Source organism: Tenebrio molitor, chromosome 6, assembly GCF_963966145.1.
Source record: "Tenebrio molitor chromosome 6, icTenMoli1.1, whole genome shotgun sequence".
Lineage (NCBI taxonomy): Eukaryota > Metazoa > Arthropoda > Insecta > Coleoptera > Tenebrionidae > Tenebrio > Tenebrio molitor.
In genome coordinates this window covers 19633733-19659910 of record NC_091051.1, presented here as the reverse complement: position 1 = coordinate 19659910, position 26178 = coordinate 19633733, and the positions used below count along the sequence as shown (strand labels likewise).

At 33.0% G+C, this 26178-nt stretch overlaps 4 protein-coding genes and 1 long non-coding RNA gene across 6 annotated transcripts; 4 read left to right on the top strand and 1 right to left on the bottom strand.

Moving 5' to 3' along the window:
• Window positions 1-1600: 1600 nt before the first annotated feature.
• On the bottom strand, window positions 1601-22354 carry LOC138132822 (uncharacterized). 2 transcript variants are annotated; one of them, XM_069050482.1, is made up of 5 exons: window positions 22237-22331; window positions 4876-4995; window positions 4482-4809; window positions 2864-3065; window positions 1601-1921 (listed from the first exon to the last, which is right to left on the bottom strand). In XM_069050482.1, exons 2-5 carry the CDS (start codon window positions 4943-4945, stop codon window positions 1622-1624), a joined length of 900 nt encoding a protein of 299 aa, XP_068906583.1. In that variant the 5' UTR covers window positions 4946-4995; window positions 22237-22331; the 3' UTR covers window positions 1601-1621. The 2 variants fall into 2 exon arrangements, with proteins under 2 accessions (XP_068906583.1, XP_068906582.1); XM_069050481.1 differs by lacking the exons at window positions 1601-1921; window positions 2864-3065; window positions 4482-4809; window positions 4876-4995 and adding exons at window positions 17860-19046; window positions 19101-22083 and having other exon boundaries at window positions 22237-22354.
• Window positions 5981-9674, top strand: LOC138132826 (uncharacterized). The gene is made up of 3 exons (XR_011160193.1): window positions 5981-6096; window positions 6174-7301; window positions 7357-9674. It is a non-coding gene; the product is annotated as an uncharacterized lncRNA (long non-coding RNA).
• LOC138132825 (uncharacterized) lies at window positions 13087-13954 on the top strand. The gene is made up of 2 exons (XM_069050486.1): window positions 13087-13242; window positions 13297-13954. The coding sequence occupies exons 1-2, from the start codon at window positions 13192-13194 to the stop codon at window positions 13870-13872; spliced, it is 627 nt and encodes a 208-aa protein (XP_068906587.1). The 5' UTR covers window positions 13087-13191; the 3' UTR covers window positions 13873-13954.
• On the top strand, window positions 16857-17722 carry LOC138132824 (uncharacterized). Its single transcript, XM_069050485.1, has 2 exons — window positions 16857-17010; window positions 17065-17722. The coding sequence occupies exons 1-2, from the start codon at window positions 16960-16962 to the stop codon at window positions 17638-17640; spliced, it is 627 nt and encodes a 208-aa protein (XP_068906586.1). The 5' UTR covers window positions 16857-16959; the 3' UTR covers window positions 17641-17722.
• Window positions 22355-22396: 42 nt separating the features above from the next.
• On the top strand, window positions 22397-23266 carry LOC138132823 (uncharacterized). Its single transcript, XM_069050483.1, has 2 exons — window positions 22397-22543; window positions 22595-23266. Exons 1-2 carry the CDS (start codon window positions 22493-22495, stop codon window positions 23168-23170), a joined length of 627 nt encoding a protein of 208 aa, XP_068906584.1. The 5' UTR covers window positions 22397-22492; the 3' UTR covers window positions 23171-23266.
• The last annotated feature ends 2912 nt before the right edge of the window (window positions 23267-26178 follow it).

Here is a 26178-nt window from a genome sequence, read left to right as displayed (position 1 = left end):
TCTTACCATACAACTCGTCAAATTTCCATAGCCTACTCTGGTCTAAAACAAAAGTGAATGCACTGTAGAGATGCATATTGAGTGTGCAAGCTCATTATTGACCATAAGCAATCGCAAATACATTGTAATCAATATTTACCGCCCACCATCTGGTGATCTGCAGATATTTTTTGACTGCCTCAGTTCTATGCTCACCTATGCAGCAACACATTGCGAAAGCCTAATCCTCTGCGGCGATCTCAACATAGACCAGTTGAGTCACTCCATCAACAAGCAGTTGCTACTAGACATTTTCGAATCCTTCTGCATACTCAATACATTGAACGAGCCTTCCAGAGTGACTACAAGCGAAGACTTGGTAAGGACAAGTACAGCTATAGACTACATGGTCACTTCGTTGCCTGCTACCAAATTCAGATGCCATATGATACACTGCTGCATCTCAGATCATTACGGCCAGCTACTCAGCTGCGACATGGATCAAACACGCACCGTAACAAACAAACAAAACTTTAGAAACATTCGAGTACTTTTTTGACGAGTTCTATTACCAGTTAAAATTAACACACGTATTTCAGAAACACCTGTATTATAATAGTATATAATAGTATGTTCATCAAGGAAGGAGTTACGACTGCGTCTTGTTGTAGCATACCTAAAGTAATATATTTTGTTTTAACTGAAGCTGTGCGTTAACTAACATTGAATTGATGATGCTGGTTATGTAGTTAGAAACATTACTTTTTAATTTAACTGATTTATTGTGATTATTATGAAAAAGGAATAAGTAAACATGATAAAAACAACTTTATCAAATTCCTCCGGTTTTAGTATTATTCCCGCACTTTATCAAAATTAAAATTTCTATACGTTGTGTTTCTGTTAAATGAGTCATTTTCGAAAACGTCTTGTAAAACAAATAACACATACGAATGAAATTGACAGTAACATTTAACTGTTTGATTTTTTGACTTGTTTTTGTTCGTTATAAAATTTATTTTTTCCAACTTTATTTTTTTTTTCTCAAAAATTTCCTTATGTAAGATAACACATTTTTTTACTGTCGTTTAGACAATTAAAAGGGCTATCAGAATTAATAAAAAAATAGAAGGTTTCCATTTAAAAAAATTTCGATGACGTATTATTATTTTTAATATTGAAGGCTAACAGGCTAGACGCCCAATTACAAGCCCTGCCAAAAGGAGAACGCAACGCAAGAACCATTACACACAGAGCATCCTAACACCTAGGCTACAACTGGGTGGAAATATGTATTTTTATAAACTAAAATTGACCTGTCCAAAGATTTTTTTTTTAATTTTTGTTTAATTTTAAAGAATTTATTACATACTTTTGCCGCTCACTGTATTTGTTTTTTATTACTAAATTTAATGCAAATAAAGACATGAGCATCCTGGTAGATTGACTAATCGTTACCTGTCTGATTCTTAATAATGAGTTAATGAGTAATTCTAATGACAATGAGATATCCTATTTGCGTCTTGTTTTTGTATTTGTTGAAGCATTTCTACCATAGACATCTACTGAGAGGAAAGTGGAGAGGTGTTAAATGAATTATATTTATAAAAAAAAGCCTGTAAAAGTATCCTAGTTTCATTTACTATGATAGATACTTAATTTTATTTCTATACATTAGTACATCACAAGAATTTGCAGTCACTTTTCGGCCATTTACATCAAAGTAAAAGCTGACCCTTTTATTGAAGAATGTATTAATTCTTCCTATACGGTATTTGTTCTTAGATTTTATTCGTCCAATGTAGTAATCGCCTTCATAATCTATTTTATCTTCGTAGCCTCCAATAACAGGTTGCCATTCGTCGTTTGCACTAACCATTTCGTTTATTCGTTTTTTATCATATTTAATCCATTTGTAGTTTTCACTTGCACCACAAAGAATCTGCAGTACATATAATGTTTTTAAATATACCGGGATATTTTTTTAACTTTGAACATATTCCTTATGTTCAGTTTTAAAAAGCACAAATCAATGCATTGAGAGCATTTGCTAGGCAACCAATTTATACCTGACGCTCCGCAGTTGCTAAATTTTGAAATAATGTTAAAAAGTGTTCCGACTGATGAAACTGACGAATAAGTGACTGAAAAAAAACGTCACGCACATTTCTTATGCTCTGATTGACATGGTATAAATGCTTTATGTGTAGGTAATTTAATTTTCCGACGACCACTATGAAAAATGCGTAAATTCGCACAAATAACTATTAATACTATTATTGAAAGTTGGCTATTGCATGCAAATAGCGAACCCGTGTGCAATGAAACTGGTTAGCCAATCAGATACCTTCTAGCCTGTGCGCAATGAAATCATTGCACACAGTTGTAGTAACCATGGCCACCAATGTATGTTTTGTCCGCAGCTCTGTCGAATAATATTTGAAGTTTGAAGGAATACCGAATATTAGCGTTTTTTTTGTGGTCGTCGGAAAAATATCGTGTATACCACGTGTTGAAAATTCGATTTCACACTCGTTTGCTTAAGCCACGCGCCTACGGCTTGTGGCTCAATTCTGCAAACTCGTGTGAAATCTTTCATTTTCAACTCTTGATATACAATATACTATTGTTTTATCACGATAATAATTCAAACAATTTGACTTTTTTTTATTGTCAAATAGCTATTTTAACGTAACGTTGGTTACCTGATTAAATACATGCATTGATCTATGTTTTTTAAAACTGAATATAGGGATTAAGTAAGGACTATGTTCAGAGTTAAAAAACTGTCCCGGTATATTATTCCAAAAATGCTATAGGTATAGAAAATATGAAGGACATATGTTTTTTTAAACTTTTAACTGATAAGTGATAAGTAACTCACTTTCACCATTTTATCAGACTTCTCACTGATGGTGTCATAGGGTATGCTAACTTCTTCTTCCCCAGGGTAAATTTGAACAACAACTAACCCCGTTCCGTTCAAATAAACTTGACCTATGTAGGTCTTGGATTCTTCTGAAGATTCGTCAGGTAACGCATCGACCGGTATTTTTCCTTCAAAGAAATCGCGCCAGTAGGGACCTACAATTCAGTCGATTATAATTTTTTGAACTGACTACTTTCAAACTGACATTTCGCTACCGCAACAGTTAACCGCGAACGTAGATTACGCGCACTAGTGCTTCAAAATCATCCAAAAAGCATTCGCTTTTTTGAGCATTCTGAAAATAATTTGACTTGATAATAATAAAATATGGTTTACAAAACGCCATTTTTCCAATTTGGATGTTGAAAATTGTGAAAAAATGAACATAAATCGCTATTAATTCGATTCACATCTTGACAAGCGCATGGGCAAGCGCCATCTATTCACAAAGACTACACGACGAAACAGACAAAATGTTCGTTTCAAAAAATATTGTACAAACTTCGATTCGCGAAGACGAATTCGACACATTTACGCAAATGAAGCACTCGCTTCTTCGTCGCTCGTGCCTCAAATATTGCGCTCAAGCGAAAAATGTCTTCTCGCACTCGGTTGGTAAATAACTACATGTTAACTTTGGTTTCAGAAAATTTTCTATTTGGGTTGAAAGAAAATGCTTAAATTGCATGTTTTGTGTACTTTTTTTAATGAATGATTTAATATCCATTAATTTTCTTCTCCTATGTCTGGCGGTGTGCAATTTGGTTCTATATCCGATATTTTAAACACAATTTCAAATCACCGAAACTGAACGAAGAACATGACAAACATGACAAATTACTGTTACATAAAATATGATTGCCATAGAAATCGATTTGATTTTCGCAAAAATGCCATTAATAGTATATTATTAAACGAGCAGATAATGATGGCTATACTCGTGAAGTTAATGGTAAATGGCGTAATTCATTCGAGAGACTAATAGCCATTATCCGAGAGTGGAATGCTATACGTTTTCTACGGCGATGAAGAGAAATTGATAATAAGTAAGTTCCATTATTAGACAAACTGAAACTGACATTTTAAAATTATTACTCTGCATACTTAGACTTCATAAACTAGTTATGTATTGTGAATTTGAAATTATTATTCAACGGGTCGTGGGTTATGAACCCTATTATCTAGCGAAAAACACTTTAATAATTTAGTAATTACAGTATTATATCGAGTGTTTTTTAACGTTCACCTTAAAGTAGGCGTTGAAGAGTCGATTGTGAACGTACCACTCGTGTAAAAACGTAAGATTTAAACAGCTGATCCGTGATCCGTAATCCGTATAGTGTGTTCACAATCGATTCTTCAACGCCTACTTTGAGGTGAAATTTAAAAAAACACCCTATACAATAGGAGTAGAAAAGGTATATTTTCCAATTTTCGGGTAAAAGATGAGTTGTGCATAATGTAGCATACATACCTCCGCGAATTGTTTCCTGCTTTAGCAAACATTTAATTTAATTTTTATGTATGAAACTGATTTAAATTAAAAAGAAAGTTGAAAAATTTCTACTTCCCTGGTATTACCTCCGCGGGTTTGCCTGGTGGTCCAGGGAGTCCAGGTTTCCCTTTAAATCCACGTGGGCCTGGTGGTCCATTTGGTCCTGGAACACCTTGATTTCCTTTTGGTCCCGGTGGTCCTACTGGTCCTTTAGGACCTGGTGGACCTGCTGGTCCTGGTTGGCCGGATGCACCGGCAGGTCCTTTTGGCCCAGGTGGCCCCGGTGGTCCCACCTTCGCCGGTCTTGTATCTATCACTTCTACTATTGGTTTACGTGTCGTTTTAAATAGACTGTCGAATAACGAACGTTCTGTAACTTTGCTAGAATCTTCATCGTTTAATTTATCTGAAAGAAATTTATACTGCAATTGAAAGATTTGTTATTGGACTTAAAAAAATCTATTATCTTTACCTGTTAAAGTAGGGTAGATATGAAAACTACAAAGAAACAGGACCCAAAAGCAAGGCAAGGGTTTCATCATTTCTTAATTAGGTATATTAGTTGCTTTGTTGTTGACCGGTTGTATTTAAACTAAAAGTCATAAAATAATAAAACCTATGTTTTATAAATATTTTTGCAATTACATATGTGTAACGTAATTTTAATGAATCAATTAATTTTTGTTTTTAGCAACCATTGTTTTCACTAAAATTTATAAATACAGGGTGCGTCCTTAAAAACGCCGCAAGCCATATCTCCGTTATTTATGGCTTGATTTAAATAAAACAAAAACTGGCATAAATCAATTTAAAAGTACTATAAGTACAACATATACTGTTTTTTTTTAAGTAATTCAAGGTCAGATGATAATCAACTTTGCTTTTTTAAAAAGCTTGGTATATTTTTTTTATACCCATTTTGAAAGAGGTTATTTTTCTGAATCCAACGGTATGCCGCATGTTAAAATACATTTAACAGTTACCGTGAAAATAAATAAATTAAAATTGGATTATTGGAAAGTTTTACTTTGAAAAAAATCAGGTATACTATGGAAAACAATCCTAAACGCAATAACAATACTTTCTGAAGAACAGAAACAAAAAATAATATGACAGAACGTGTAATAAATATTGCGTTTAGGATTGTTCTCCATAGTAACGTGACTTTTTTCGAGGAAAACATTTTTAATAATGCTATTTTATTTATTTATTTTCTCGGTTTCTAATAAGCGCATTCTAACATGCGGCATATCACTGGATTCAGAAAAATTGTCTCTTTCAAAATCGGAATAAAAAAATATACCAAGCTATTTGAAAAAACAAAGTTGATTATCATCTGACCTTGAATTACTTTTTGAAAAAAAAAGTCTATATTGTGCTTATAGTGCTTTTAAAGTGATTTATTCCAGTTTTTGTTTAATTTAAATCAAGCCATAAATAAGGGCGATATGACTTGCGGCGTTTTTTAGGACGCACCCTGTATAGTGAATAATGTTTGAAACAACTATTTATTAAAATAAATCCATAAAATATAATTGCAATTTTACAGGGATATTATTGGGATTTTACGTCTTTTTTACATGATATATTAAAGCAACATGCAGGATGTGTTCTAGAAAAATGTATTGAAAAATGTGGAAGGACATTTGGGTATTGTTTATATGCATTTCACATATTAGTCCAGTTTTGTTAGGTAACAATTATTTAATATTTATAATATTATTATTATTCTACATGTACATATTTTATTTATATATAATTATTTTACAGATGTGGCTGAAGATGGGGTTACTGAACGGTTTTATATTGATAAGATATTTCAGCGGCCCACGTCTACGCCGCCATCAAATACAAGTACATACGTAGATAAACGCCCGGATGGGCCTCCAGGATTGGCAGGACCATCAGGACCACCAGGAGATACTGGTAAAGTTGGTTCACCAGGTGGTCGAGGATTAGCAGGGCCTCCCGGTGAACAAGGACCTAAAGGGCCGGAAGGAGATACGGGAAAACGGGGAGCTTGTGGACGACGGGGGCCACCTGGACCACCAGGCCCACCTGGCCCTCCTGGCCCTCCAGGGAACTAATGTTACTGTCAGTGATTCTAGTTTTAAATTAGGTTTTTAGATTTTTTTCAAATAATGATGATAATAATTAATTATTCAGCACGGGAAACTCATTTTAAGAAGTAAACAACAAATAATGATAACATTATAAGATTAATTTAAACAAGAGGTCGCCGAGCGGTCGAAATTCAACCGTTATTCATTAAATTTTTAAATTTGAACGTCATTGCATTTATTTTTTTTAAATTTTGTTCTATTCATGGCCTCCTAGATCAAAAGAGACAAAGCGTCTCTTACCCGGCCCGTCGCATTCGCAAAATGTCTGTTTTTTGGATTTGACATAAAGGGGTTGTACTGTAGGTCCATCTATTAAATTATTATGGAACATACATTTTACAAATGCAACCAACATTACACTAAATTTTGAAACCATTTGAGTCTCTGATCTACTTTGTTCATGTCAAGCCATTTGCCAATGTGGTTGTCAATTTGAAATATATATTAATAGCACAACAAAATGCCGCAAATTAAAAAATGTTGCGTTCTTGACTGTAGTTCTTCCGGATTAACAAAAAAAACTTCGTTTCACTGTTTTCCCGCGAATTTAGAACTGAATTTACAATGGAAAGAAGCTTTAATCAATCATGCTGGTAGTACAATCTCTATGATTTTTTTTTTTAGTAAAACGCCCATTTCGTTTTGTTTTTCAACAGATGTTGAATGTTTTACTGAAAGTTCTGTCGTTTGTGGTGAACATTTTTCAACAGATAGCTTTCTGACCACAACCAAACGGCGCATGTTAATTCCTGGAGCAATACCTTCCATATTCAAAGTATATTTAATATATTATTAGATATAATCTTACCATCTTGTAATAACATTTTTAGCATATCAATTATGAAGTTGATAATGTTTCTAACAATTTAACTTATTATGAAAATTTAGACGAGGAATATCAAAATTTTTGTGATGTGGGTACTCAAACTAACACGACGTCTTCGGAAATAAAAGATCTCTATTACACAAAGCATTGTTTGGCACAAAAATGCAAACGTTTACAAATTCGGTGCAATCGCTTGAAAGAAGAGCTAAAAATTAAAAAAGAGAAAAATCATGAAAGCTCAAAATGGCTATGTACTATGCAACAAATTATAACAGATGCCAACAACATGAATCCGCGGGCAATATTAATATTAGATCAAATTAAAAACTATAATAAAAAAAATCCAAGATGGTCAGAAATGACCATTCGTCAGTGCATTGCATGGCGATTTTGTTCTCCAAAGGGTTATGAGTTTCCCAAGAATTCACTATTTAAACTACCTTGCAAAACAACATTGAAAAAATATTTTGGCATTGGAAATGAAGACTTAATTCGGAATCGTCTTATATGCGAAATTAAAAATTTGAATGCCCCGGAAAAAGTGTGTTCTTTGGTAGTGGATGATATGGCAATCAGGGAATCCGTTTATTATTCAAAAGCAGAACATCGTATATTTGGATTAGAGACAGTCACTAATAAATCATCTAACAAAATTGGAACTAAACCGGTTATTGCAAATCAACTTCTTTGTTATGTAGTTCATGGACTTTCAACAAAGTACGTTATACCAGCAAGTTATTACTTCCACAGGCTACTAAATAGTAAAGAGTTGTATAAGTTAACATTAGATGTTTTAAAATTACTAGCTGATTGTGGATTTAAAGTTATTAGAATCGTGGGAGATAACCATAAAAATCACGTTGCCCTGTTCAAGCATTTTGGAAATGGAATGCTTCAAAATATTATTGCTCATCCTTATAATCCTGGACTTAAATTCTTTATGAGTTTCGATTATTGTCATGCACTTAAAAATGGTAGAAATTTATTTTTGGATCATGATATGGCTTCATCATATGGAATTATTTTTAGCAAATTATCTGAAAGAACTATTAGGAATTCAAGAAAAGTTAATAATTAAACCAGTTCGATATTTAACGAAAAAACATATTTATCCATCTAATTTAGAAAAAATGAAAGTACGTTTAGCAGTTCAAATATTTTCACCGCCAGTTACTGCGGCTCTACGATATATTGCTCATCATGGTGGAGAAGAATTCGCTTATTTCAAGGATTGTTCTGCAACGGTGAAATATATGGAAAATATGTATAAGTTTTTTCAAATCCATGATGTTAGCAATAAAACACAACACATTCATCAAAGGGATGTTAATACTGCTCCATATACTAACATTGAAGATGTACGTCTTCTTTGGTTAAATGAAGAATTCCCACATTATATAAATGATGTTCAGTCCACTTCAGCTGAAGCAGGTATACAAGGCTTAACAAAAGAAACTGCTGAAGCGTTAATTTTTACTGCGAAGAGCACGTATCTATGTATCAAATATTTAATTAGTGACCTAAATTTTTTTTATGTTTTAACAAGAAATTTCAGTTCCGAGGCTGTAGAATCAATATTTTCTAACGTTCGACTCCGCGGTGGTTCAAATGACCTCACAGATTGTAGGGCAGCTGAACATGCACTTCGACAGATTTTGAAAAGCGGTTTGATAAAAAGCGTAAACAACAGCAACATAATATCTAACACTGAATACATTAGTAATGCAAAACTGGCAATACCTCGAAATTCAAATGACACTGATGAAATTGTTATTACTTTGAACGAAATTGTAATTGAAAAACTTGAAAAATTATCTGTGTTTGTACATGATGGTTTTGAAGTTAATAGTTTTAAAATGGAATCGGCAGCTACAGCTTTTTTATGTGGTTATCTTATAACGAAAGTTGCAGAATCTGTGAACAATTGTGAATTGTGCTTATCAACGTTACGGAACACCTCTCCTGAAAAAACGAGCCCTTTGCTAGAATTAATTTATAATCAAGACCGAGGAAAATTGAACTATCCCAACGAAAGATTTGTAGGCCTAATAGAATTTGTGGTGGATATTATGATAGAAATCCTTCCCAGTCTTCCAAAAGAAAATGTTGATTTTATTTTAAAAAACGTTTTGAGTTCATATTTGCTTCATAATCCTTATTTCAATGTAGTGTTCATTATGGTATAGTTTGCGATACAATAATGAAAAAATGTATTCCCCCTGTATTGATAAATTTTTGTAATTTACACACTCAAAATATTTAAAAAAAATGTATCAATACTAAAAAAAGAAAACTGTTAAAATTAAATTGATTGTTAATTAATGGTATTTTATTTTAAAGGCTGTAAGCAGATTTTTTTTTGTTTTATAAAAAGTAATGAATATTTAATTCATATGAGGTATCGAGGTATGGACTGTGTGGACTCGGTCACCAATGTCACCAGTTGAAATTGATTGTAGGCAACCAATAAGGCTACTTACTGTGGCGCACTCTAGAAAACAAAAATAATGCGTTGAACTAAATATGCGACGGGCCTGGTAAGAGACGCTTTGTCTCTTTTGATCTAGGAGGCCATGGTTCTATTACGCCAGCTGCGAGCGTATACATACAGTGAAGGCTCGTGTTCCGCGAATATAGGTCGGCCGAACATGGATAGATCGGTAAAGCTCTAATTAGTTAATTTAACATTTTGATAGGCATCCGCGTAACAAATGTAGGTGCATAATTTAAAAAATGTTACATAGTAAAACTAACAAGTGCAAGTTACATATTAATCACAAAAATTAAATCTTACAAGAACCACGAGGAAGTCTAGAGCATTCTTGCCAGGAAAGGAAATAGGAAAATAGGATATAGGAAAAGGTCAGGTTCGGGGGTAGATCACAAAAAAAATCTAAAAATTAGAAAACAAAATAAATTCTAAAAATTGGAATAACAAATTATAAAACTCTGAAAACAAAAATAAACTTCTCAAAATTAAAATAAAACCCTTAAATCTAATTTAAAAAAAAAAAACAATAACTAAACTCTGAAAACATAAAACAAACTACCTACAAAAACAACTAAATAATTTTCTGAATAAAAACCGATTCATATTTGTATATTAAATCAATTTTACGCGATTTTGTCGTTGCAAAATCAAGAATTTTTATATACAAATTTTCGTCTTTTATTTATTCTTTAAGCAACCCTCGTGCAATCGCTAAAACCGACAAATTATTTCAACGGGATTGGGACATTGTATTTCTACTGTTGGATTTCACACGTTTTAATGCCGAAAAACTTCTTTCTACCGATGCTGATGTTGGCGGGAGAGATACAATTAAACAAAACAATTTATACATTTCCGGAACAACGGAAATGATATCATTTTTATAAATGAATTCTATCATTTCTCTAACTGTCGGTGAATTACCAAAAATTAATATATCCGAATACAGAACTTGCAACTTTCTTTAAACCGTATTTCAATTTGATTTATAAGTAAATTTAAAATTTTTAAAAATAATAGTTTCTTAGACAAGTTATCTGTTAAATCAGTCTTGTGTCGCTTAGCGGACGGAGGCAATACATCCTGCATTTTTTAATTTCCAAATAAAAATAATTAAAACAATTATCATTTCGAAAATTTTTTAGAGTTGCTACAAGTGAAATTATTCTTTCATTACAGTACGTTATATCGGATAACCTATTTTGAATTATGGAAAAAAACGGTTTCTGTAAAATATGACATTGCACTGCTGCATTGATTATGCTAAAGTATCACTTCATTGTCATGGCATCTAACGAGCTGACCAGCGTCCGTGAAGTTATTATCTCCGCTGAGGAGGGTCCGTGAAGTTATTATCTCCGCTGAGGGCGTCCGTGAAGTTATTATCTCCGCTGATGAGCGGCTGTAAAGTAAACTAGCTAAATCATTTGAAATTCCTACCTGGTTTCTTAACATATCTTAAATAATTTGTTATGAAGGTTTGAATAAAAAATAGTATATGTTATTCGGAGCAAAAATGAAGTTTTATGTGCTGCGGCTGGTAGATTGGCTGCCAAACGCAGTGAGGCAGACAAACCAGCCAAAGCACATAAAACTTCATTTTTGCTCCGAATAACATAATATACTATTATTTATTTCATGCTGGAAATTTCTTGTGCATCATTATTTTATTTCAAAAATTAAAAAATCATATTATACTGTGAAAATAGCATCATCTTTTTTCCTGCGGCAACGGCCGTTGCTATTGTTTTTTTAGAACATTTTAGTATACTGTGCTGGCAGTAGTGTCTACTGCCTTGACGACGAGTCCGGTATACACATGTTTATGGTTTAGTCCGTTTTACTTTACACGACGGCCGGTAGGAAATGTCAAATAATTTGTCAGATTTATTGGTTTTTATTTATATAAAAATTAAATGTACAATTACTTATATCATTGAAATGGTTTCCTAAAGGCAAGCATTACCCTTTGATCAATCCAAATTCCAAACAACATTATTTCGTACTCTCCAATTGTAGAACAACCTGTACTCTGTCAAATAACTTCCCGATGATTTTGGGGGCAATAAGTTTGATCGCACACTATCTACTTTCTCCAAAAGGTGGTCTGGGAAGAAAACTTGACTTCTGCTTCGGTTTTGTTATGAGAATTTATTTTATTAAAGGAAGTTAGCGCAAATGAAAGAAATCACATGAAAAACTTCGACAGACTGATGATTTTGATGAATCGTTTGTTATCATAGTAACAAGGCATAGCAATCTTTTTCAAAACCAATTTTTTTTATTTAAATTTATTTTCTTTTGAATAATTGTCTCAGTATACTAAAAAATCTTGTACGTCACACGACTGGTAGACGCTAAATGGCCTCGCTAGTTTACAAGTCTCGCCCTATCGGGCTCGACCTGTAATTCACTAACTCGTCCATAAAAACGTTACTACCGGTCTTGTAACGTAAATAGCTATTTCAATGTCAGATTTGATGTATAAAAATTAAACAGTCCGGTAGGTGTTGCTTAGTGACAGTTTCCGGCTCTGATACTGTTATAACTCACCTACCGGACTCAAATTGATGATGTAATCGAACATCTACCGACAGTATGAAATAAATGTTATTATGTGCAATAATAATCTACCCCCTTAATAGTTTATTTTGATCCAAAACATGGATTCAGGTTCAAATGACATCACATTTAACACTGAAATTTAGTATCAATACCAACCCCACATTCAATAATCACTAGAAATGATACTATAAGATTGATCTTTGTGAAACTGTTTTCGATGTCACAAAATGCTCATTGTGACACCGAAGTAGAAAAATATATTAAATCGTGCGATCATTTAAATTATCCTCAAAGTTGGCGTTAAAAACTCGATTGTGAACGCACTATGCAGATAACGGATCACGGATCAGCTGTTTTAATCTAACGCTTTTACACGAGTGCGAGTGGTGCGTTCTCAATCGACTCTCCAACGCCAACTTTGAGGATCAATTTAAATGAACGCACGATACCACATTTGTACAGACACATCTGATTTCAAATTTGCCAAAAAAATGTGATAATATTTTATCACAGGTATCATTAATGAGAGTACTTGTAATATTTTGATTGTATCTACATTAGTAGAACATGAAGAAAGCAGTGATTATTACAGATTTATTAATATCTGAGGAATCACACAAAGAAAAAATCTGATTAATCTAAAATTTATTTTTGACAACAAATCGGAAAAATAATGTTTATCAACAAACTTGTGATAATTCGAATTCTATGACACTTCAGAAATAGTATAAAAGGTGTTGTAACTCATTCCACTGCAGTCACAGATTCTGGCAAACAAACACCATGTACAAAAACTTCTTGTTTTTTGCTCTTGCAGCTCTGTTTTTGGGCAATGTAAGAATTGTAAGGACTAGTTGTATCATATATAATATTTCATTTCTTTCTTAGGTCTGCAAATCTGATTTGGTGGATGATGCAGAAGATACGCTTAATCTTTTAAGGACAGCCACAATTGACAATCTCAATGGAGCTTTTCTGGAACACACCAAGTTAGCTGTGGAAGTAGACACAGCAGCCATTGAAACAAAAGCAGCTGCCCAGAAACAAATAGAAGAGATTGGAAAACTTTTTAAAAGCGTTAGATCAAGCAAATGTCGTACTGCTTCAAAACTGATAGAGAAAGTAACTTCAGACGCGGTGGACACCTGCGTCAACAATCAAGCTGACGAGGCATTAACTCTAATCTATACAGAAGGTTCTGGACTGGCGGATTCGACTGTGAAAACAATTTTTGATCAGGAAAAAGAGATTATTTTCTGCGGTCAAGCCGATGAGGATTGCCTCAATGGTGTGATTGCGACCATTCAGGAGAAGGCAGATGCTGTTCCCGGTTTGATTAATGATGAAATCGAAATTGACCGTGCAGCTGTAGAAGAACAAATTGGACTCATCACAGCTTGCGCAGATGCTGCTGTTGGAAAAGCCAAACAGTTGGTTGCCAGTTACAAAGCATGCATCGTCTGATTTGTGAACAGTTCAAGTATTAAACGAGTAATAAATGTAAATGTAAACTTTGAAAAAATAAAATAAATATAGTTTAAACAAATTGAATAATATGTATTTCTCCACGACTATTAAAGAATGAATGCATTCTTGTTGAATATTTAATGAAAGAATGATATCAGTTCCACGCCCCGTGTTAGCATATACTGAAATCCACGGCTGTCAGCCAATCACATCTCTCGTATTTTCATTCTACAACGGCAGATCTCCAATCGGATGCGTTTGTAAACAATAAATCGCCATCGTCCAGCAACCAACAAACGAGGCACAATTTTAATTGCCAAATATTAAAAATCAAATTCAATTCAATTCTCAAAAAATGTTTTTTCTTGGTATAGCCGTGGAGAAAGTATAGTCTTCAACTGGAGTATAATGGCTATTATTCACTCGGGCAATTCCACCACTCGGCTACGGCTCGTGTTGGAATTTTCATCCTCTTGAGTAATAACAATCATTATACGCTCGTTGAAGAATGTACTATTATTTGTTTCCCCTCCTATCAAAAATGTTTAGAATATTTTTCTCGATAGGTATATTTGCTGATTTTCAAAAATATGCTATCCGCTTCACATATTAGGTGTCTCTCAATTTTTGAAAGCGATGATTGATATCTAAATTCAACGCAGTTATCGTTTATTTGAACATTCTGTTATCTCTTATCATCAAGAAGAATTGCATTGTTTAGAACTTGTTTTTAAATTATTTAAATGACAAGTAAATACAGTTAGTGCCAGAAATTTGAAATAATGAGAATATTTTTATTTCCAGTTGAGCATTTCGAAAGGAAATCGGATAGCCATCTAAATGATATTTTATCACCAAAGAATTGTTTGTGGGACTTTCAGTGTAAAATTGGAATTTCCAACCTCCTTTCTCCTTTAAATATCGATATCTCAGGAAGTATTAGTTCAAAGGTGATAATTAAGCAAAAAAAAAAACACTTCTATTATTCAAAACTAAAGATCGTTGGTTAAAGATTCCCTAAGAAATTGTTACAAGAGATTATTTGAACTAAATATTTAGTTAATCATATTCTGTTGAGGTCAACTATATAAGAAAACTTCTACCGGATATCAACCACCAAACCTGGCCATAGGCACATTACACATATTAAAATAATATACCGAGTGGAACAAAAGTATCAAATAATCGCTGTAACTTTTTAATTTGAAAAATTATGAAAAAATGTTTAATATAAAAATTGTTTGGTTTATTATCATGCATGACATTCAACAAAAATTGTCAACATTCTTGATATTGCATTTTATTACTTAGTAAGTTAATTTTATTACCTTTGTTTTTTTAAATTTTATTCTTTTGCCCCATAATGGCAAAACTATATTTATGAATACAGAAAGATACGCTTGTTTGAAAATCACACAAAAAATGTATGGGTGCTATTTAAAAAACCAAAGTTAGTTGCCATAGCAGCGAAACAAAAGAAAATAGGAACAAACTAGAAAGACCAGATGATGCAAGATAATACACCAATCAACTTTTATATTAAACATTTTTTCATAAATTGTCAAATTAAAAAGTTACAGCCAATATTTGATTCTTTTGTTCCACCCTGTATGAGTTGCTATGAAATATATTATTGTGTAATGTCATATTGACAGCTATAATTATCATTCGTACAAACAATGCCATTAGGAATTCAGGAAACTTTTGATGTAGGTAACGTAGAAAGTAGAAATACATACTTCTGAAATTTGGAAAAGGGAAGAACGATCACAGAGCAGTATTATGCTCAATTATTGGGCAAATTTGACGAAACAATAATATGTTTCATAGCAACTCATATATTATTTTAATATGTGTAATGTGCCTATGGCCAGGTTTGGTGGTTGATACCCGGTATAAAAATGTAGTCAAAGATTTAGACACATTATCAAACTTTAGTTTTGTTTTTCCGCACCCAACAAACCACATTAAAATGAATTTGTTGAAGTTACAAATTTGATAGCGCCTGTAGCGTGATCTTAGCAGATTCATGTTTCCGCTTTTCCTCAAAAAGTGGTAAACTTGATACCATTTTATTCAGATTTTGTTGAATGTTGTATCTATTTTCCATTTTTCAAAAATGTGTGAAATAGTAATTTTCTCCTATATCTATTCTACAAGTTAGTAACTAAATAGTTCGTATCTAGTACTGGTTTCTTAAACTTGAACTTTTAAGTTAATAATAAGAAATATGTGTTGATTTTTGCAAAGCTTTTGACCATATTGATCAAAAGGTTATAATTAAGCTACAGTAATTCTTTCTCAGTAATTGACTTTCTCTTTTCCTGTTCATATTCCGTCAATTTTGGAGTACCTCAAGGTTCATTTTCAGCCCAAATTTTTTATGTTTGTTATATCGATGAATCGATGATGCTAAAGTCTTCAGCACTAACAATTCCTTTAAAGATGTTCTGCAACTTTAGAAGAATTTTGGTATTGGGTTTACTCATTTAGTCGGAAAAAATGTTTGATTCAGTTCAAGCATCTTAACTAACCAATAAACAATAGGTAGCAGTCTTACCTTGTTTACGAGTACGAACAAGACGTCAACAACCCGTCTTAAATGATCATTCGTTCAAAAATCTATGGCTTACTTAAAACGGGTTAATTTACAATGTAATCCCCAACGACGTCAACTCAGAACCTGAAATAATTATAAAGTGTTTGCAACAATTCTCCCATCTTGTATTTTAAAAAACATATTATACCACATTTTGTACAAACACTATTAAGTTCAAATTTGCCAAAAATTATGATATTTTATCACAATTTTCGTATTAATGAGAGTACTTACTTGTCATATTTTGATGGTATCTACATTAGTAGAACATAAAGAAAGCAGTGATTATTACAGATTTATTAATATCTCAGGAATCACACAAAGAAAAAATCTGATTAATATAAAATTTATTTTCGACAACAAATCGGAAAAATAATGTTTATCAACAAAGGTGTGATAATTCAAATTCTATGACACTTCAGAAATAGTATAAAAGGTGTTGTAACTCATTCCACTGCAGTCACAGATTCTGACAAACAAACACCATGTACAAAAACTTCTTGTTTTTTGCTCTTGCAGCTCTGTTTTTGGGCAATGTAAGAATTGTAAAGACTAGTTGTATCATATATAATATTTCATTTCTTTCTTAGGTCTGCAAATCTGATTTGGTGGATGATGCAGAAGATACGCTTAATCTTTTAAGGACAGCCACAATTGACAATCTCAATGGAGCTTTTCTGGAACACACCAAGTTGGCTGTGGAAGTAGATACAGCAGCCATTGAAACAAAAGCAGCTGCCCAGAAACAAATAGAAGAGATTGGAAAACTTTTTAAAAGCGTTAGATCAAGCAAATGTCGTACTGCTTCAAAACTGATAGAGAAAGTAACTTCAGACGCGGTGGACACCTGCGTCAACAATCAAGCTGACGAGGCATTAACTCTAATCTATACAGAAAGTTCTGGACTGGCTGATTCAACTGGGAAAACAGTTTTTGATCAGGAAAAAGAGATTATTTTCTGCGGTCAAGCCGATGAGGACTGCCTCAATGGTGTGATTGCGACCATTCAGGAGAAGACAGAAGCTGTTCCCGGTTTGATTAATGATGAAATCGAAACTGACCGTGCAGCTGTAGAAGAACAAATAGGACTCATCACAGCTTGCGCAGATGCTGCTGTTGGAAAAGCCAAACAGTTGGTTGCCAGTTACAAAGCATGCATCGTCTGATTTGTGAACAGTTCAAGTATTAAACGAGTAATAAATGTAAATGTAAACTTTGAAAAAATAAAATAAATATAGTTTATCCACAGTTACCTTATAATTGAAGTTTTATCCACACTTATGAACCGTATAAAGTAACACTTTATCCACTAGTGGAATAATGAATTCACTTTATTCCACTAGTGGAATAATGAAAAAATACAATCTTAAATCAATCGAACAGGATCACTTTCTTCCATTTTCACCAACTTGCACAGCGTTTTGTACAAATGGAGTCGATAAACAATCAAAAACAAATAGCGACTATTCAACACCTCCCATGTTTTTTAGTTAATTTCAATGATTTTTGAGGTGACATCCGCTGTCAGAGTGTAATGTCAAATCATTTTTTGATGACGAGATGAAATTTTGGCGATTCTGATTTTAAATCGCTGTAATTGCGGTTAAAACGTTATATTGCATTCGTGTTTTAGTCGCATTTTATCCACTTAAGATTATTAAACGCTCGTGCGTTCGCACTCGCGGTTGAAAATTCTTGCGTGGATAAAATGCTATCTAAAACATTTATACAATAAATAACTATTATCCACAATTACCTTATAATTGAAGTTTTATCCACACTTATGAACCGTATAAAGTAACACTTTATCTACTAGTGGAATAATGAAAGCACTTTATTCCACTAGTGGAATAATGAAAAAATACAATCTTAAATCAATCGCATTCTATTTATTATTAATATTGACATTAACATTTACATTAATAGACATTTCGTTTTTTGTTTTATCATATTTCACTTCGTTTCCATTAATAAGAAGCTTGTAGTTGTTATCGGTTCCAGAACGAATAGTAGTTGTAGGAACAATGGACGTCTCTAGTAAGGAAAGACTAGTACCAGGAGAACCTTGGATTTTCCTTGAGATATCAAGCTTATTAGATACAGAATCTTCGATATAAGTTTCTGCTATGGCGGAGCTCCTCCACCCACCATGTCGTTTAATTGTTGTAAGATTAGCACCTCCATTGGCCAGTAAAGTTGTTGAAGTGCGCCTCATACAATGGCCGGTATAAGCTTCTGCGTTCGCCAGATTCAAAAACGAAGCAACTATTGAAGGAACTTTCGATAAAGTGTTAATTCCAACAGGTTGCGATGTACATTTTTGCTTAGTGTATCGTAAAAAGAATCTCTCAATGGATAACTTTTTCGGACGTAAGGACATGTATTTCCTACACTTCTCCACAGTGTTGATAGAAAATCCTTCTTCTAGAATTGTGAATTTTTGTGAAACGCCCGTCTTGGTATCTGGTATCGAAACAGTCAGGTATGCGCCCGTGTCTTCTACATCACTGATTTTCAAATTTGTCAGCTCACAGCATCGACAGGCACCAGACACCCCCATTATTAATGCAACCTAACATATTCCAAAATTTATTATCTACAATGTCTATGTAATGACAGAGATTACCTTGATCATCAAATATTCTTTATCGCAAGCCCTTGTCAAAAACTCTTCCACGTGTGTTCTTTCCAATACTTCAGCTTTCTTCGGCCTGTATCCTCTTGACTGATTCTTCAGATAGGCCATGAGCTTACTATATTTTCCAATGTCTATGTTTTTATAGACCTTTATAGCGGCCTTCAGCATCGAGTACTTCGACCACATGGATGAAATTGCATACCTCTTCTTCAAATTTAAGAAATACGATAGCAGAACTTCCTCATTTATTGTCATTACCCCCCGTTCTTCTTTCCAATCATTAAATTCTGAAAATACTTTTTCATAATGTTCCCTGCACTTCGCAGGCAATAACTGGCGAGTCGCTTCTTCAGCTTCCTCAAGAATTGTCTCAGGAACAGGATCACTTTCTTCCATTTTCACCCACTTGCACAGCGTTTTGTACAAATGGAGTCGATAAACAATCAAAAATAAATAGCGACTATTCAACACCTCTCATGTTTTTTAATTAATTTCAATGATTTTTGAGGTGACATCCGCTGTCAGAGTGTAATGTCAAATCATTTTTTGATGACATGAGATAAAATTTTGGCGATTCTGATTTTAAATCGCTGTAGTTGTGGATAAAACGTTATATTGCATTCGTGTTTTAGTCGCATTTTATCCACTTAAGAATATTAAACGCTCGTGCGTTCGCACTCGCGGTTAAAAATTCTTGCGTGGATAAAATGCTATCTAAAACACTTATACAATAAATAACTATTAAACAAATTGAATAATATGTATTTCTCCACGACTATTAAAAAATGAATGCATTCTTGTTGAATATTTAATGAAAGAATGATATCAGTTCCACGCCCCGTGTTAGAATATACTGAAATCCACGGCTGTTGACCAATCACGTCCCTCGTATTTTCATTCTACAACTGCAGATCGCCAATCGGATGCGTTTGTAAACAGTAAGTCCCGCATCGCGCAGCAACCACTAAACGATGCACAATTTTATTGTAAAAGATTAAAAATCAAATTCAATTCAATTCTCAGATTGTTTTTTCTTGGTATAGCCGTGGGAGAAAGTATAGTCTTCAAGTCGAGTATGATGGCTATTATTCACGCGGGCAATTCCACCACTCGGCTACGGCTCGGGTTGGAATTTTCATCCACTTGAGTAATAGCCATCATTATACGCTCGTTGAAGAACGTACTATTATTTATTTCCTCTCCTATCAAAAATGTGTAGAATATTTTTCTCGATATATTTGCTGATTTTAAAAAATAATCTATCCGCTTCAGATATTAGAGTTCTTTCAACTTTTGAAGGCGTTGATTGATATCTAAATTCAACGAAGTTATCGTTTATTTGAACATTCTGTTATCATGATTTATTACAAGACAAATTTAATTATCTAGAACTTGTTTTTAAATTATTTAAATGACAAGTAAATACAGTGAGTGCCAGAAATTTAGAATAATGAGAATATTTTTATTTCCAGTTGAGCATTTCGAAAGGAAATCGGATAGCCATCTAAATGATATTTTATCATCAAAGAATTATTTGTGGAAATTTCGGTGTAAAATTGGAATTTCCAAGTTTCCAACCTCCTTTCTCCTTTAAATATCGATATCTCAGGAAGTGTTAGTTCAAAGGTGATAATTAAGCCAAATTAAAAAAAAACACTTTTTTATTATTCAAAACTAAAGATCGTTCGTTAAAGATTCCCTAAGAAATTGTTGCAAGAGATTATTTTAACTAAATATTTATTCAATCATATTCTGTTGAGGTCAACTATATGTATAAGAAAACTTCAATAAAAATGTAGTCAAAGATTAAGGCCCGGTTTATTCACTTTCAAGTAAATTTATCTGGCCAGTAGTTGCTATGATTTAGAATCTGCTATTGGTAGATCCATGGTAATTACCATTCAAATAAAGTTACTTGAAGGTGAATAAACCAAGCCTTAGACACATTATCAAACTTTAGTTTTGTTCTTCCGCACCCTACAAACCACATTAAAATGAATTTGTTGAAGTTACAAATTTGATAGCGCCTGTAGCGTGATCTTAGCAGATTCATGTTTCCGCTTTTCCTCAAAAAGTTGTAAACTTGATACCATTTTATTCAGGTTTTGTTGAATGTTGTATCTATTTTCCATTTTTCAAAAATGTGTGAAATAGTAATTTTCTCCTATATCTATTCTACAAGTTAGTAACTAAATAGTTCGTATCTAGTACTGGTTTTTTAAACTTGAACTTTTAAGTTAATAATAAGAAATATGTGTTGATTTTTGCAAAGCTTTTGACCATATTGATCAAAAGGTTATAATTAAGCTACAGTAATTCTTTCTCAGTAAAGTCCTCGTCTAGAAATAGTCAATTTTGACTTAAATTGTAAATCATTTCACAATAGGACAGCAAACCGTCTTATAACTACCATAATACCCTCTAACTTTATTGCCCCTTTGTTGTGCAGTGCCGACTCAAGGAAGAGCAAACATCAGGTAAAGTAACAGCCCCTATTTATTTATGGAATTATTTATGGTAGTTATAAGACGATTTTCTCTCCTATTGTAAAATGATTTACAATTTAAGTCAAAATTGACTATTTTTCGACGAGGACTTTAATTGACTTTCTCTTTTCCTGTTCATATTCCGTCAATTTTGGAGTACCTCAAGGTTCATTTTAAGCCCAAATTTTTTATGTTTGTTATATCGATGAATCGATGATGCTAAAGTCTTCAGCACTAACAATTCCTTTAAAGATGCAACTTGAGATGAATTTTGGTATTGGGTTCACTCATTTAGTCGGAAAAAATGTTTGATTCATTTCAATAATCTTAATTAACCAATAAACAATAGCTAGCAGTCTTATCTTGTTTACGAGTATGAACAAGACGTCAACAACGCGTCTTAAACGATCATTCCTTCAAAAATCAATGGCTTACTTAAAACGGGTTAATTTACAATGTAATCCCCAACGACGTCAACTCAGAGCCTGAAATAATAATAAAGTGTTTGCAACAATTCTCCCAACTTGTACTTTAAAAAACATATTATACCATATTTTGTACAAACACTTCTAAGTTCAAATTTGCCAAAAATTATGATAATATTTTATCACAGCTGTCGTATTAATGAGAGTACTTACTTGTTATATTTTGATGGTATCTGCATTAGTAGAACATAAAGAAAGCAGTGATTATTTACAGATTCATTAATATCTCACACAATATCACACAAAGAAAAAAATCTGATTAATCTAAAATTTATTTTTGACAACAAATCGGAAAAATAATGTTTATCAACAAACTTGTGATAATTCGAATTCTATGACACTTCAGAAATAGTATAAAAGGTGTTGTAACTCATTCCACTGCAGTCACAGCTTCTGACAAACAAACACCATGTACAAAAACTTCTTGTTCTTTGCTCTTGGAGCTCTATTTTTGGGCCATGTAAGAATTGTAAGAACTAGTTGTATTTATAATGTTTCCTTTCTTTCTTAGGCCTGCAACTCTGATTTGATCGATGATGCAGAAGAAGCGCTTAATCTTCTAAGAAAAGCCACAATTGACAATCTCAATGGAGGTTTTTTGGAACACACCAAGTTGTCTATTGAGGTGGACACAGCAGCCATTGAAACAAAAGCAGCTGCCCAGAAACAAATAGAAGAGATAGGAAAACTTTTTGAACGCGTTGGGTCAACCAAATGTCGTACTGCTTCGAAACTGATAGAGAAAGTAACTTCAGACGCGGTGGACACCTGCGTCGACAATCAAGCTGATGAGACGATAACTTTTATCTATACGAAGAGTTCTGGACTAACGGATTCATGTTTGAAAACGATTTTTGATCAGGAGAAAGAGATTGTTATCTGCGGTCAAGCCGATGAGGACTGTCTCAATGGTGTGATTGCAACGATTCAGGAGAAGGCGGATGCTGTTCCCGGTTTGATTAATGATGAAATTGAAACTGACCGTGCAGCTGTAGAAGAACAAATAGGACTCATCACAGCTTGTGCAGATGCTGCTGTTGGAAAGGCAAAAGAGTTGGCTTCCACTTACAAAGCATGCATCGTCTGATTTGTGAACTGTTCAAGTATTAAACAAGTAATAATGGCGAAATGTAGACTTTACCTTTTTGAAAAAATAAAATAAATATAATTTTAACAAACTGTACCTATCTGTAATAAGTATATATTTTATCCAACACCTTATGTTTATCATAGGACCATAACTATGGTGATTTTAAACAAATAAAATCGCATGTAAGTCACTAGTGATCTAAAAGCCATCCATATAAGTCACTAAAGATCTAAAAACCACGTAAAAACGTCGATACATTATTTCCTCGTTTATACCATTAGTAATTCCTTTGTCTTCCATCCTTTTCGTAAGCTTCTCTAGATTTCTTCGATACCTATTAAATTCGAACAGGCTAATTTAGCTGCTTCTTGAATTTTCTTCCATTGCTTTCATTAAAATGAAATATTTTTTTTGTTCGACACTGTCAGAATTTGAGAAATTTCTCCTATGTGAACGGATTTTGATTAATGTCACCACTTATCAAAACGAAACCTCAAGCTAATTTTAAAGATTTTAAGCGATTTGGAGTCTTTAAGAGGGTCGTCGTTTCACTCGCGTTTTAAACTGGCCCACTCGTGCCAAAAAACCCCAATTGACACACGAACGAGTTGAATACAACGTTTTTTTGTTTGACGACCCCCTTAAAGGCCAAATCGCTTAAAATCTTTAAAATTAACTTGACGTTTTGTTTTGACAAGTTGTCACATTTATCAAAACCTGGGTAGAAGAAAATTCTCAAATTCTGACAGTGTGGAACAAAAAATAACTATATTATAATTCAGAATAAGTGGCATCGCGGTAGGCGTTGGAAATTCAAATTTACGTTGGCAGCAAGACCCTTGCTAATAATACCCTAGTTTCGATGCTGTTGGTAACCTTCGCTTTTAATTTGGCCTTGATATTATCATTGGAATCGTTTTGTGTTTATTTTCTTGTTATAAGTATTTGGAATTTCCTTGTTTCATTTATGAAAAGTGTATTATTTGTCTGGGGGTTATCTCTGCTGTGGGTGAAAACCATGTCAAAATTATGTAACGCATAACCTCAGAATAAAGTAATGACGGTTTCACATGTTTACTAAACTTTTTGACATAACATAAAGCTCACTTTAGAGAATCAACGCCTACGGCGATGCCATTTATTCTGAATTATACTATATTATACAGGGTGATCCAAACTTTTTTAAAAATGCTCTAGCAACTTCATTTCTTGTCCGATTTCAATAAGCCATATATCAAATGAAAAGGCGTTTAAGGGACTATGAACTGCTATATAATATTTATTTTTTAAAGAAGCAGTTTAAGTGGGGTGATAGTTAACTTTCTTATTTTAAATGGTGACATATGTTTTTCATTACTTATTTTTGAAGTCACTATTTTTATAAACATTGCTGTATAAAAATATTTTTTGTTTTTTGAAAAGTTTTGAAGAAATAAAAATGTTTAATAAATAATAATTGAGACATTTTAATGAAAAAGCGAATAAAATCAAGTTGCTTTGTGAGACCTGTCAGCTAGAGCTAATCGTCTGTAAAAATGAATACCTTTGAAGAAATGACCGACATGCTACATGTCAGATCTAAACTCCATTCGAGGTACGGAAACAACGTGTTCTTGTCAAATTCTTTGCGTAACAAATGCTCTAGCTGACAGCAACTTGATTTTATTCGCTTTTTCATTAAAATGTCTCAATTATTATTTATTAAACGTTTTTATTTCTTCAAAACTTTTCAAAAAACAAATAATATTTTTATACAGCAATGTTTAGAAAAATAGTGACTTTAAAAATAAGTAATGAAAAACATATGTCACAATTTAAAATAAGACAGTTATATATCACCCCACTTAAACTGCTTCTTTAAAAAATAAATATTATATGGCAGTTCATAGTCCCTTAAACGCCTTTTCATTTGATATCTCGCTTATTGAAATCGGACAAGAAATAAAGTTGCTAGAGCATTTAAAAAAAAAATTGGATCACCCTGTACTCTCGTGTCAAAAATGGATTACTCCCTAGGATTTAGGGATATTCGTTACTAGGTTGCCATAAATTTGGTTAGGTTGGAGGCTATGTAGTTTCTGGTGACAAACAAAAGATATCCCAAAAATGTAAGACAGCAAATTAATTGTAACAATTGCAAATGACTAATTTCTCGCTAAGTGATAGATGATTTTTCGTTTAACAATCAATTTTGGTTACTGGCGGCATATTTATTTGGATTTAATTTCTCAATTCAAACTAACCAACCTTAGGCATTCAAAATAAATTTGAAAATTCTAGTTACACACAACATGAAAAACGTTATTTCCCTAAAGTTCGAATTCTAGGGAGTAATCCATTTTTGACACGAGAGTATGTTTCTAAAAATTTTCTCAACATATTTGCTGATTTTCAAAAATATGCTAGCGGCTTCAGATGTGTTAATATTAGATGTTTTTCAATCTTTGAAGGCGTTGATTGATATCTGATTCAACGAATATCTCGTTTATTCGAACATTCTGTTATCTCTTATCTTCATTTATTCCAAGAACTGATTTATTTAGAGCTTGTTATCAAATTATTTAAATGACAAGTAAATACAGTGTGTACCAAAAATATAGAATAATGGAAATATTTTCTTTCCGTTGAGCATTTCGAAAGAACTCGGATAGCCAAGTAGGTACTAAAGAACTAAAGAATTTCTTGTGGAATTCTCTACGTAAAATTGGAATTCCATTTCCAATCTGCTTTCACCTTTAAGTATCGATATCTCAGAAACTATTAGTTTGAAAGTTATACAGGGTGTCTCAGCTAAGACTTTCGAGCCTAATATCTCGGTTATTTGCCAACGGATTGATTTTTGTGAAATTTAAAATGCAGATATTTTAGGCAGTGAAGGTTCAATTAGTAATAATAAAATTACCTAAGTTAAAAAATGTTTTTTTTAACACGTTTCCTTTACCGAAACTTAGGCGCGATTATTATTAGATTGCTAAACATTAAAAAATAGGAGTCTACACAAACAA

Excerpts from the sequence above, each read along its gene's own strand:
- LOC138132822 (XM_069050481.1), bottom strand. The coding sequence starts at position 19,508 with ATGGAAGAAAGTGATCCTGTTCCTGAGACAATTCTTGAGGAAGCTGAA. Across the intron at positions 19,047-19,100 it reads AAGAATATTTGATGATCAAG|GTTGCATTAATAATGGGGGT; the intron begins GTAATCTCTGTC and ends GGAATATGTTAG.
- LOC138132824 (XM_069050485.1), top strand. The coding sequence starts at position 16,960 with ATGTACAAAAACTTCTTGTTTTTTGCTCTTGCAGCTCTGTTTTTGGGC. Across the intron at positions 17,011-17,064 it reads CAGCTCTGTTTTTGGGCAAT|GTCTGCAAATCTGATTTGGT; the intron begins GTAAGAATTGTA and ends TTTCTTTCTTAG.
- LOC138132825 (XM_069050486.1), top strand. The coding sequence starts at position 13,192 with ATGTACAAAAACTTCTTGTTTTTTGCTCTTGCAGCTCTGTTTTTGGGC. Across the intron at positions 13,243-13,296 it reads CAGCTCTGTTTTTGGGCAAT|GTCTGCAAATCTGATTTGGT; the intron begins GTAAGAATTGTA and ends TTTCTTTCTTAG.
- LOC138132823 (XM_069050483.1), top strand. The coding sequence starts at position 22,493 with ATGTACAAAAACTTCTTGTTCTTTGCTCTTGGAGCTCTATTTTTGGGC. Across the intron at positions 22,544-22,594 it reads GAGCTCTATTTTTGGGCCAT|GCCTGCAACTCTGATTTGAT; the intron begins GTAAGAATTGTA and ends TTTCTTTCTTAG.